Source organism: Hylobates moloch, unplaced genomic scaffold, assembly GCF_009828535.3.
Source record: "Hylobates moloch isolate HMO894 unplaced genomic scaffold, HMol_V3 SCAFFOLD_6, whole genome shotgun sequence".
Classification (NCBI taxonomy): domain Eukaryota; kingdom Metazoa; phylum Chordata; class Mammalia; order Primates; family Hylobatidae; genus Hylobates; species Hylobates moloch.
In genome coordinates, this window is record NW_026652281.1 from 5,283,041 (window position 1) to 5,296,574 (window position 13,534).

The window sequence follows — 13,534 nt, forward strand, 5'->3', positions numbered from 1 at the left end:
CCCAGATGAGATGGGGACGCTCTCCGCTCACTGTGTTTGCTTTGGACCCAAGATCAGCCAGGCTGCCCAGAGGTTAGCAGGCCCCACGCCCACACCTAGGTTATCATAATGGTTTCTTGTCCCATCTCCTCCCCCACCTGACCCTCTGCCCTTACGAAGCAACTTCAAGAAGCTGCCTCAGGCTGAGCGCGGTGGGTCATGCCTGTCATCCCAGCACTTTGGGAGGCTGAGGTGGGCGGATCACCTGAGGTCAGGAGTTTGAGACCAGCCTGGCCAACATGGCGAAACCCCGTCTCTACTAAAAATACAAAAATTAGCTGGGCATGGTGATGGATGCCTGTCATCCCAGCTACTTGGTGGGTGCTGAGGCAGGAGAATCGCTTGAACCCGGTAGGTGGAGGTTGCAGTGAGCCAAGATTGTGCCATTGCAGTCCAGCCTGGGTGACAAGACCGAAACTCCGTCTCAAAAAAAAAAAAAAAAAAAAAACTGCCTCGGCCACTGGCCCAAAGCCAATAGTGGACTCGCTGGAAGTCCCCTGCCCCTGGGTTTTCACTGGGGAAGGGTCTTCCTCATCATGCACGCATCATGGTGCACAAAGGCCAGCCTCAGTGCTCCTAGACCCCAACTGCACCTCACACCAGCCCATTTCCATCCCTTCTCTCCCCTGCCAGTCAGGGCCACTTAACCAGCTCAATTGTTGCTTCTGTACTGGAGTTTCACTGTCCAATAATGTCAGACTCAACATGTAGAACTATCCAACTATCCAAAAGAACAATCTTTTCCTTATTCAAGCACATGGCATATTATTATTTCTCCAACTATGACCATGACCCACATTTTAAAACATTTTAATTAACCGAACAGATTGCACTTACTAAACCTCAGTTAGCTTATCTTCCAGTTTTCATCCTGAAAGACAACTACAAACTGCTCACCAGAATCTGCAATCAGACCACCAGGATACCAATCTGTAAATTCCAGCTAAAGCAAAGACACTGCTATTTTCATTTGCCTGAGCAGCCTGATCAAAGACAAATTCATGAGCATCTCTGCTGGGGACCCTTAATACTTTTACTTATGGCATGCCCCTCCTATGGCTCAACCGATGTCTTTGGACCAGAGTTGGAAACCTGCGGCCTCCAAGTTCCCCAAGCCAAAAAGGCAATAGATGTATTTGGGTGAAAACAATTTCAAGGAGAATAACTAGAGCACCCTCGCAGGTCTCTTCATGGTTTTGGATTAAAATCTAAGTTTCAGGGCCAGGTGTGGTGGCTCATACCTGTAATCCCAGCACTTTGGGAAGTCGAGGCAGGTGGATTGCATGAGGTCAGCAGTTTGAGACCAGCCTAGCCAAGATGGTGAAACCCCGTCTCTACTAAAAATACAAAAATTAGCTGGGCGTGGTGGCGGGTGCCTATACTCCCAGCTACTTGGGGGGCTGAGGCAGGAGAATTACTTGAACCTGGGAGGTGGAGGTTGCAGTGAGCAGAGATCGTGCCACTGCACTCCAGCCTGGGCGACAAAAAAAAAAAAAAAAAAAAAAAATTCAAAGTTCCATCAATTTCCTCAATCCTAAGTTTTTTCCGTTTTAAAATAGTTTTTTCACAACACCAACCAGCCAAATGAGGGGCAAATGACTGAATCCCTGACGCCTTCCCGGGCTGGGGTTCTCCACAGCTGCTTCATTGGCCAATTTCACTACCCTACAACAACCACCCAGGCTGGTCCTGTCCCACAGGGGGAAGGGACGGGCTTAAGTCAGAAGGTGGGAAGCCATTCTGAGCCCCAGTTCTAATCTTGGATGTGCTCACGGGTCACCCTGCCCTGTTCCCCAGCAGCTTGCTCGCAGCTGTCATTTCCCCACCATCTGCCTCATCCACCAGCTGCAAACTTCCAGAGGCCAGGGGCCAGCCTGCCTCACACCAGGCACCCAGCACACAGCAGTTGCTCAACAAAATTCACAAATGCATGAATTATCAAAACCCCCAGAGAATCCTGTCACCTAAAGAAAAGAGCGTATGTCCAGCAACAGAGCTTAAAGACATTCAAAAAGGGAACTCTGAAAGCACCTCTGGTAGCAAAAGCTATCGGTGGAAGCTCCAGGAAGACACCGGGTTTGCAGAGGCTGCCCAGGCGCGTGTCTGTTCTTCCCGTCAATGAGGCTATTCAGGCTTGCCCTCACGGAGAGCGGGAGCTGGCTGGAGAATAAGCCGGGTTTTCTTCCACTGGCCTTTAGGATGTTTAGACCTCATAATCGCAGCTTTATTTAGCCAAAGAGAGTTTGGTAAAGCGGTCTAAAGCATTTGAGGACTCTCTATTTAAGAAAATGGGCAGACAGACAGTCCTGGCTCTCACACCCACAAATGAAAAGTAGAAGGCTTTACATGTAGGATGGGCTGGATCTGAGCACCTCCTAATGAAGACACCTTGTATGGCCCAGCACGGCCTGGGGAAATTCCGTGCAGAGGTCACGGCAAGGTTATTCTGTGCCCCGTTCTGCTCCAGGCCGGGGTCTCAGGGCATTGTTTATGTCACTCTGCAGATTACCTCCTGGTTCTAAACCTAGTGACCACATTCAGAGCTAATGTTCACTGAGCACTGGCCAGATGCTGGCTGGGCCCTCCCTGGCATGCATTTTTCTTTTCTTTTCTTTCTCTCTTTCTCTCTTCTTTCTTTTTTTATTTGAGACAAAGTTTTGCTCTTGTTGCCCAGGCTGGAGTGCGATGGTGCGATCTCGGCTCACTGCAACCTCCGCCTCCTGGGTTCAGGCGATTCTCCTACCTCAGCCTGCGATTACAGCCATGCGCCACCACGCCCGGCTAACTGTATATTCTTAGTAGCGACAGGGTTTCTCCATGTTGGTCAGGCTGGTCTCGAACTCCCAACCTCAGGTGATCTGCCTGCCTCAGCCTCCCAAAGTTTTGGGATTACAGGCGTGAGCCACCGCGCCCGGCCATCCCCAGCACTTTCTCCTGTCAACCTCCCATTTGCCTTTGGAGGCGTGATTGGCCACATTTCACAGATGAGGAAGAAGGCTCAGAGAGGGTAAGGGCCCTGCTCAGGCTCACACAGCTGGGAAATAGCTGGGCTGGGTGTCAAACCACCTTTCCCCGAAGCCTGCGCCTTCTAACACCACACAGGTGGGGGTGAGAGGGGAGAATACCTCTTTTTTTATATCCTTATCCCTGCCCCATCTCCGTTAGAGGTCAAGGCCTTACCAGGCCCCCTGGATACGCTCTTGGTAAGTAGCTTCCGCAGATAAGCTGTTTCAGAGGAGACTTGCTGCATGCTTAGCTAGGGAAATTGGGTGCCTTCCAAGGAGAGTTGGATACTTTCCACCAAAAATTTAAAAATAAGTACGTGGAGCTATGTTGGTGGAGGTAAATGGGCATCTAAGGTCTCTGTGCACATTTGTTCTTTGAAAATGCCCCTCTGTGGCTATTGGAATATTTATTCAAACAACACACAACACACCCCTGCCACGTGCCTCCGGAGGCCCTGGAGTGAGCTGGCAGCTGAGATGACAGGACGATCAAGGTTCCCAAGGAGTCTGGGGTTGATGAACATAGAGCAGGTGCATTGTCTGTCTGTGAAGTCCAGGAAGGCTCCCTGGAGGCGGGGGTCACACCAAGACTGCCACAGGTGATATATGACCCAGACACAGATGGTCTGTCTTAGTGTCCAGATCGCTCCTTCTTCCATCCCCATCCCCACTTAAGATATCCCCTCTCCCCAGCAGGCAGTCAGCCATGAACAGCTGGCTGGGACAACAGAGGACCTGGCTCCTGAGAGGGTCTGGGACCCCTGATCTAGCCCACCTGTTCTTCACTCCAGAACCCACCAGCCTGATCCCACATCTACCCCACCCTCCCCTGCCAGCGGAGCCCACCCAACTGTCTGCAAGGCCCCTCAGTCACGACAAGGCTACCAGTGGAGCCACGCAAAAAAAAAAAAAAAAAAAAAAAAAAAAAGCCTGGGCCACAAGAGCATGGCCAGCCCCATGGCCCAGTCATGCCCCGCCGGGGACATAACTTCTGAGAGCCTGAGGAAATATCCCAAAAGATGAGAAATGCTTTAGGCACCAGAAACCTGTGTTATTTATAGTAGCAGAAGTGGAAACATCCTAAATGGGAACCAGTGAAGAAATGGTGGACGGGCGTGATGGTGCACGCCTATAATCCCAGCACTTTGGGAGGCCAAGGAGGGAGGATTGCTTGGGAGTTTGAGATCAGCCTGGGCAATATAGTGAGATCCCATCTCTACAAAAAACTTCAAATATTAGCCATGGTGGCATGTGCCTGTAGTCCCAGCTACTCGGGAGGCTGAGATGGGAGGATCCCTGGAGCCTGGGAGTTTGAGGCTGCAGTGAATCAAGATTGCACCACTGCACTCCAGCCTGGGCAACAAAGGGAGGCCACGTCTCAAAAAAAAGGTGAACTAGGTAGAAAATCACACCGCCCCAACAGCTCCAGTTCTGTGAGCTGTGGGAGTGGGGGCGAAAAACCTCTAGCACAGTCAGGGGAGCACCAGCAAGACACACGCGTGAAGGGGAGGCCAATGGGGGCAAGGACACAGGAGTAAAGGGTCAAACAGCCCAGAAGGACTGATCCTGCCCAGCCGTCCACGTTGCAGGTGCTTCCCACTAGTGAGCTCATTTGGAATATCACGTTGTTTGCTTTTACTTTCTTGTTCAAATGTCTGTTTTATATTTTTAGAGTTGGGGTCTCGCTGGGTTGCCTAGGCTGGAGTGCAGTGGCGCCATCATGGCTCACTGCAGCCTCAAACTCCTGGGTTCAAGCGATCTTCCCACCCAAGCCTCCTAGGCCACAGCTAGGACCACAGGTGCACGTGAGCACAGCTGGCTAATTTTCTATTTTATGTTTTGTATAGATGGGTTCTCGCTATGTTGTCCAGGCTGATCTGGAACTCAAGGCCTGTGATGGTTAATACTGACTGTCAGCTTGACTGGATTGAAGGATGCAAAGCATTGATCCTGGGTATGTCTGTGAAGGTGCTGCCAAAGGAGATTAACATTTGAGTCAGTGGTCTGGGTCTTGGTGGGCACCATCTAATCAGCTGCCATAGCAGCTAGGATATAAAGCAGGAACAAAAATGTGAGAAGGCGAGACTGCCTTAGCCTCTCAACCTACATGTTTGTCCCATGATGGATGCTTCCTGCCCTCGAACATCAGACTTCAAGTTCTTTAGCTTTGGGACTCGGACTGGCTTCTGTGCTCCTCGGCTTGCAGACAGCCTATTGTGGGACCTTGTGATTGTGTGAGTTTAACACTCCTTAATAAACTCCCCTATGTATATATCCTATTAGTTCTGTTCCTCTAGAGAACCCTGACGAATACAGATTTTGGTACCAGGAGTGGTTCTTGAGGAAGAGAATATTAAGGATGGAGTTCTTTCATTGGTTTTAGGGTTTCTGGAGTTGGCTGCTTAATATGATTAGACCCCAAAATGCTAAGGACTCTACTTCTAATAGTATGGAGAACACTGGGAGTCCTTGGCATGAGCTATTCGGAGAGTTATGCAAAATAAATAAACTGGACACTCCTCATTCAGTGCTCCTGAGAGGGGAGTTCAGTGACTCTAGACATAATACCTTTGACTATATGTGGAGAACCAAGGAACATAACGAAGCTGGTTGGTTGCTTCTAAGTTCACTGGACAAAGTGATTAAACAAAATGATGAACTCAAGGATTCTAGCTTCTGGCTTCAGAAGCAGATACCGAGCCTCAAATCTGCTAAGATTACCCTGAGTGAGTCTTATCTCCTGTAGAGAAAGAGCTGGAATTGTGGAAAAACAGACACAAGCTCTTCTCATGCAAGTGGCTGACCTGCAGTGAAGGTGCATGCACAGATACCTTGCTAGGTGTCTACTTATTAAAGCGAAGGTGTTGATTGGAAAAGAATGGGAGCCTACAACTTAGAATGGGGATGTGTGGGAGGACCCTGGTGAAGCTGGGGACACTGAATTTGTAAATGCTGATGAAACTTTTTTGCCAGAAGAAACAGGTTCCCCATCCCCAGTAGTGACAATGTCTCCTCCCTGACCCATGCTGCGGTCAGCCTTTCCACCTTTGCTGAGGGGACAAACCCTGCACTGCCTGAGGCAACACTGATGGCCTCCCCTGAGGCAGCTGCCAGGCAAGATAATGTTGATTCTCCTCAGGAGCCAACCCCAACATCCCTGTTTGCTTCTAGACCTATAACTAGACTAAAGTCCCAGCGGGTCCCTAGAGGTGAGGTTCAGAGTATGACACATGCTATACTCGAAAAGAACTGCTTGAATTTTTTAATGTATATAAGCAGAAATCTGGAGAACAGTCATGGGAATGGATAATAAGGGTATAGGATAATGGTGAAAGGAACATAGAGTTGGATCAGGCTGAATTTCTTGATTTGGGCCCACTAAATAGGCATTCTGCATTTAATGTAATGTCGCAGCTCAGGGAGTTAAAAAAGGTACTTCACTGTTATTATTTGCTTTGTTTGCTTGGTTAGCTGAAATATGGATTAAAAGGTGGCCCACTGTGAGTGAGCTAGAAATGCCTGATCTCCCTTGGTTTAATGTAGAGGAAGGGATCCAAAGGCTTAGGGAGATTCGGATGGTAGAGTGGATTAGTCACTTTGGACCTACTCATCCCAGCTGGGAGAATCCAGAAGATATACCCTTGACTAATGCTTTGTGAAATAGATTTGCTTTTTTTTGTTTTTCGTCTTTTTTGAGACGGGGTCTCACTCTGTCACCCAGGCTGGAGTGCAGTGGCGCAATCTTCGCTCACTGCAATCTCCGCCTCCCGGGTTCACGCCGTTCTCCTGTCTCAGCCTCCCGGGTAGCTGGGACTACAGGCACCTGCCACCATGCCCGGCTAATTTTTTGTATTTTTAGTAGAGACAGAGTTTCCCCGTGTTAGCCAGGGTGGTCTCAATCTCCTGACCTCATGATCCACCTGCCTCGGCCCCCACAAAGTGCTGGGATTACAGGCATAAGCCACTGCGCCCAGCCTGCAAAATAGATTTGTAAAGGCAGCACCTGCATCTTTGTAATTGCTTTTCTATGTACGTCAGATCTAACAGTGGGAACCGCAATCACTCAACTACAAAATTTAAATGCAGTGGAAATGACTGGATCCTGAGGTGGCAGGAGCCAAGCAGCAGCAGTCAACTGTCAAAAGCAAGGTGGGCATAGCTACCGTAATGGACAGCAGAGGCTAAGGGGCAATCAGAAAAGTCTAATTCGTGTACAGTCCTGTCACTGGCTAATTAATTGCGCTGCTCCTAGAAGTGAAATTGATAGGAAGCCTACTGCATTCCCGTTTAAGTCACATAAACAGAAAACTTCCAGATAGAATGGACAAAAGACTAATTTGAATTATGAAAAAAGAGAATCACGGCCCCTCCATCAATTACCAGACTTGAGGCAGTTTACAGACCCAGAACCCCTTGAATGAAGGGGAGGCAAGGTCCTCTTGAAGAAGGACCCCACTATGCTACTGAAAATTTATGCTGTTAATCTTTCTCCCATCCTTCCCCAAGGAGACCTCTGGCCTTGTACCGGGGAAACTCTGCATTGGGGAAAGGGAAATGATCAGACATTTTGGGGACCTGGACACTGGCTCTCAGCTGGTGTTGACTCCAGGGGACCCAAAACATCATTGTGGTCCTCCAGTGAAAGTAGGGGCTTATGGAGGTCAGGTAATTAATGGAGTTTTAGCTCAGGTCTGGCTTACAGTGGGTCCCTGGACTCATCCTGTGGTCATTTCCCCAGTGTCAGAATGCATAATTGGCATAGACATACTTAGCAGCTGGCAGAACCCTCATTTTGGCTCCCTGACAGGTAGGGGAGGGCTATTATGGTGGGAAAGGCCAAATAGAAGCCATTAGAGCTGCCTCTACCTAGAAAAATAGTAAATCAAAAACAGTATCGCATCCCTGGAGGGACTGCAGAGATTAGTGCCACCATCAAGGACTTGAAAGATGCAGGGGTGGTGATTCCCACCACATCCCCGTTCAACTCTCCCATTTGGCCTGTGCAGAAGACAGATGAATCTTGGAGAATGACAGTGGATTATCGTAAGCTTAACCAAGTGGTGACTCCAATTGCAGCTGCTGTACCAGATGTGGTTTCATTGCTTGAGCAAATTAACGCATCTCCTGGTACCTGGTATGCAGCCACTGACTCAGAAAATGCCTTTTTCTCCATTCCTGTCCATAAGTCCCACCAGAAGTAATTTGCCTTCAGCTGAAAGGCCAGCAATATATCTTTATTGTCCTACCTCAGGGGTATATCAACTCTCCAGCTTTGTGTCATAATCTGATTCAGAGAGAACTTGATTGCTTCTCTTCTGCAAGATATCACACTGGTCCATTGCACTGATGACATTTTGCTGATTGCATCCAGTAAGCAAGAAGTAGCAAACACGTTGGACTTATTGGTGAGACATTTGTGTGCCAGAGGATGGGAAATAAATTCGACTAAAATTCAGGAAATTTCTACCTCGGTAAAATTTACAGGGGTCTAGGGGTGTGAGGCCTGTTAAGGTATTCCTTCTAAGGTGAAGGATAAGTTGCTGCATTTGGCCTCTCCTACAATCAAGAAAGAGGCACAATGCCTAGTGCGCCAATTAGGATTTTGAAGGCAACACATTCCTCATCTGGGTGTGTTACTCTGGCTCATTTATCAAGTGACCCAAAAGGCTGCCAGTTTTGAGTGGGGTACAGAACAGGAGAAGGCTCTGCAACAGGTCCAGGCTGCTATGCAAGCTGCTCTGCCACTTGGGCCATATGACCCAGCAGGTCCAATGATGCTTGAGGTGTCAGTGGCAGATAGGGGTGCTGTTTGGAGCCTCTGGCAGGCCCCTGTAGGTGACTCACAGAGGAGGCCTCTAGGATTTTGGAACAAGGCCCTGCCATCTTCTGCAGATAACTACCTTCCTTTTGAGAGACAGCTCTTGGCCTGTAACTGGGCTTTGGTGGAAACTGAACGTTTGACTATGGGTCATCAAGCCACCCTGTGACCTGAACTGCCTATCACGAACTGGATGCTTTCTGACCCATCGGGCCATAAAGGGGGTCGTGCACAGCAGCATTCCATCATCAGATGGAAGTGGTATATATGTGATTGGGCTCAAGCAAGTCCTGAAAGCACAAGTTAGTTACATAAAGAAGTGGCTCAACTGCCCATGGTCTCCACTCCTGCCACCCTGCGTTCTTTCCCCCAGCCTGCACCAATGGCCTCATGGGGAGTTCCCTATGATCAGTTGACAGACGAAGAGAAGACTAGGGTGTGATTCACAGATGGTCCTGCAGGATATGCAGGCACTACCTCACAGTGGACAGCTGCAGCACTACAGCCCCTTTCTAAGACATGCTTGAGGGACGGCAGTGAAGGGAAATCTTCCCACTGGGCAGGACTTCAAGCAGTGCACCTGGCTGTACACTTTGCATGGAAGGAGAAATGGCCAGATGTGCGATTATATACTGATTCACGGGCTGTAGCCAATGGTTTGGCTGGATGGTCAGGGACTTGGAAGAAACATGATTGGGAAATTGGCGACAAAGAAATTTGGGAAAGAGGGATGTGGATGGACCTCTCTGAGTGGTCAGGAACTGTGAAGATGTTTGTATCCCATGTGAATGCTCACCAAAAGGTGACCTCAGCAGAGGAGGATTTATTAATCAAGTAGATAGGATGACTCATTCTGTGGACACCACTCAGTCTCTTTCCTCAGTCACCTCTGTCATTGCCCAATGGGCCCATGAACAAAGTGGCCATGTTGACAGGAATGGAGGATACGCATGGGCTCAGCAACATGGACTTCCACTCACCAAGGCTGACCTGGCTACAGCCACTGCTGGGTGCCCAGTTTGCCGGCAGCAGAGACCAACACTGGGCCCTTGATATGGCACCATCCCTCGGGGTGATCAGCCAGCTACCTGGTGGCAGGTTGCTTATTGGACCTCTTCCATCACAGAAAGGGCAGAGGTTTGTCCTCACTGGAACAGATGCTTACTCCGGATACAGGTTTGCCTATTTTGCGCACAATGCTTCTGCCAAGACTACCATCCGCGGACTCACAGAATGCCTTATCCACCGTCATGGTATTCCACACAGCATTGCCTCTGACCAAGGCACTCAATTTATGGCTAAAAAAGTGTGGCAGTGGCTCATGCTCATGGAATTCACTGGTCTCACCACGGTCCCCATCATCCTGAAGCAGCTGGATTGACAGAATGGTGGAATGGCCTTTTGAAGTCACAATTACAATGCCAACTAGGTGACAACACTTGGCAGGGCTGGGGCAAAGTTCTCCAGAAGGCCACGTATGCCCTCAATCAGCATCCAATATATGATATTGTTTCTCCCATAGCCAAGATTCACGAGTTGAGGAATTAAGGGGTGGAAGTGGAAATGGCATCACTCACCTTCACCCCTAGTGACCCACTAGCAAAATTTTTGTTTCCTGTTCCTGTGACATTAAATTCTGCTGGCCTAGAGGTCTTAGTTCCAGAGGGAGGAATGCTGCCACCAGGAGACATAGCAAAAATCCCATTAAACTGGAAGTTAAGGTTACCACCTGGACACTTTGGACTCCTCCTACCCTTAAGTCAACAGGCTAAGAAGGGAGTTACAGTGTTGGCTGGGGTGAGTGACATGGATTATCAAGATGAAATCAGTCTACTGCTCCACAATGGAGGTAAGGAAGAGTATGCATGGAATACAGGAGCTCCCTTAGGGCATCTCTTAGTATTACCACGCCCTGTGATTAAGGTCAATGGGAAACTACAACAGCCTAATCCAGGCAGGACTACAAATGGCCCAGACCCTTTAGGAATGGAGGTTTGGGTCACTCCACCAGGAAAAAACCATGACCTGGTGAGGTGCTTGCTGAAGGCAAAGGGAAAACAGAATGGGTAGTAGAAGAAGGTAGTCATCAATATCAGCTATAACCACATGACCACTTGCAGATATGAGGACTGTAATTGTTGTATTTCCTCCTTCTTTTGTTAAAAACTTGTTTGTGCATGTACACGCTTGTACTAAGAAAATATCTTCATGTTATTCCCTTTCTCCTTTATCATGGGACATAACATTTATTAACTTCATATCAGCATTTAAGTTTTGTTAACTTTATGTCATAGCATTTGGGTTGGGGATTGGTGAGTTTCCAGTTGTACAAAGGATAGTTGTATTCTGTTAGGTGTAATTATGATCTTATTACTGTCTTTATTTGCAGATTATGTATGATCTCAGGAGATGTGTATGGGTTCAAGTTGACGAGGGGTGGACTTGTGATAGTTAATACTGAGTGTCAACTTGATTGGATTGAAGGATGCAAAGCACTGATACTAGGTGTGTCTGTGAGGGTGCTGCCAAAGGAGATTAACATTTGCGTCAGTGGGCTGGGAAAGGCAGACCCGTTCTTAATCTGGGTGGGCACCATCGAATCAGCTGCCAGTGCAGCTAGGGTATAAAGCAAGCAGAAAAATGTGAAAACACTAGACTGACTTAGATGGAAGCTGGGAGCAGCCTCCATCTTTCTCCCGTGCTGGATGCTTCCTGCCCTCAAACATCGGGCTTGAAGTTGTTCCACTTCCAGACTCGGACTGGCTTTCTTGTTCCTCCACTTGCAGATGGCCTATTGTGGGACCTTGCGGTCATGTGAGTTTAATACTCCTTAATAAACTCATATACATATATATTTATATATATCCTATTAGCTCTGTCCCTCTAGAGAACCCGAATACATGGCTTTATATGGTCCTCCTGCCTCAGTCTCCCAAAGTGCTGGGATTACAGGTGTGAGCCACCGTGTCCAGCCCGTGGCCTATTTTATATGAAACTGTGAATGCTAATGAGGGTGAGCAGTGCGTCCGCATCTAATGCTGTGTCCAGCATCCACAGAGCCCGGCACAGGAGATGCCCATGGGAAACCATGTCTCGGGGCAGTGGGGCTCTCCAGGGGCCTGGAAGCTGAGCCTAGACCCCGGAGATGAGGCTCAGCTCATCACGGAGGCGGGAGAAGCGTGCTGAGAGCGTCTTCAATAGGGCTGGGAGGGGTGACTGACTTCTTTAATTTCCCCGTTTTATGTAACGCTGTCGCATGACTCAGACTGAGGGGAAATTCATTGCAAAAGTGTTGGGAGTAAATTTCCTACCTCGGTAACACAAGTTGTTCCTGCAGCTGCCTCCATAGCTGGGCGGGCACTCAGAGCAGGGTCGGCCATTCTTGTAGGGGGCTTCTCCAATCCAGTTCCCCCTGAGGACAGACCCAAAAACAACCGTCAGAGGGAACCACCACGTGAGGCCTCAGGACTGATCCTCTTCCAAGGCCCACTTGCGTCCCTGAACACCGCCACTGACAGGTCAGGGGGAAGGTGTGTGCTGTGCGAAGCGGGAAAGGTGGCTGTCCCAGGCCCCTCCCATGCACAGAGAGTCTAGAGAGCTCCAGAATCCCAGCGATTCTGCAGAAGGGAGCTACAAGATGCCCTTCCACCCACTATCTTTGCCCTGGCTGGCTGTCGGCCCCGTGGCCCCCCTTCCACCAACACGGCTCCGAACACCGTCAGGGCCCCTGGATCCCAACACCTTAGCACTGAAAAGCTGCCAGGACCCCCTTTTAAGCCATTTCTCAAATGTGTAAAGCCAGCCTGTTCCGGAGATGGCTTGCGTTTCCCAGTTTTTATCACACGCCATCCCTGGGCTGTGCCTTCACTGTGCTCCTCACCCCATCTCCCCAACACCCCAGGAAGGAAGAGCTGGAATTCAATACTTTTGCAGAGGAGGAAACTGAGGCACAGTGAGGTTAAGTGACTTGCCCCAGGTCACAGAGCAAGCAAGTGGCGGGGCTGGGATTTGAACCCAGGCCGTCGGGCTCAGAGCTTTAGTTAGACACGCTCTACTCTAGGGGCTGGGTCAAAGGTCCTTTTGGGTCACAGTTGCCCTCTGCCTCCCTCTGGAGTTCCCGGGGGCAGGAAAACTGGAGGCCGCACCATAGGCTTTCCCCAAGGGCCCGGTAGTGGTGGTGAGCGGAGTCCCCAGGCCCTTCCTGCAGCTCCTGGGCTGTGAAGAGCAGGCTCCCAGGGTTGGGCCCCAGGCTGCCAGCGTGTGCCCTCAGCCAGCCTCCTCCAGCCCCAGCCTCGGTCTCCCTTTCTGTAAAATAGGGTCACAGCAGCAGGGCTGCTGTGACACTGAGGGAGTGACCGTGGGGAAGCCCTTGGACCGGCACCTGACTCATGGGGAAGGCTGTGCTCTGAGCACTGGGGAAATCCACAAGCTTATGCGGGGAACGCTCTGATGCATTCCAGGGAAGATGGGGAGGGGCACTGCCAGCGCTGGCCAAAAACAAAACGGCAGGAAACACGCTGTGGGGCTGATAGGCATCCGTCCTTACAAGAGTGGCCTAGAACTTCCCGCGGCCCCAGAAGCACCCCGGCCTCACCGAGGGGCCTGTGGGCAGGGGAGGGGCAGTGGGCTGTGCAGTGCGGGAGGTCAGCGCTGGGCACTGTCTGGTGTTATG

The 13,534-nt window shown here is 49.8% G+C and overlaps 1 protein-coding gene across 2 annotated transcripts in view; it reads right to left on the reverse strand.

The window, feature by feature from the left end:
- The window catches only part of CRISPLD2 (cysteine rich secretory protein LCCL domain containing 2), a 90,640-nt gene that overhangs the window by 43,038 nt on the left and 34,068 nt on the right, over nt 1-13,534 (reverse strand). For both annotated transcript variants that reach the window (XM_032156292.2, XM_032156293.2), the window contains exon 6: nt 12,174-12,274. In XM_032156292.2, coding sequence (XP_032012183.1) covers nt 12,174-12,274 — 101 coding nt within the window. The remainder of the gene's footprint in view (nt 1-12,173; nt 12,275-13,534) is intronic.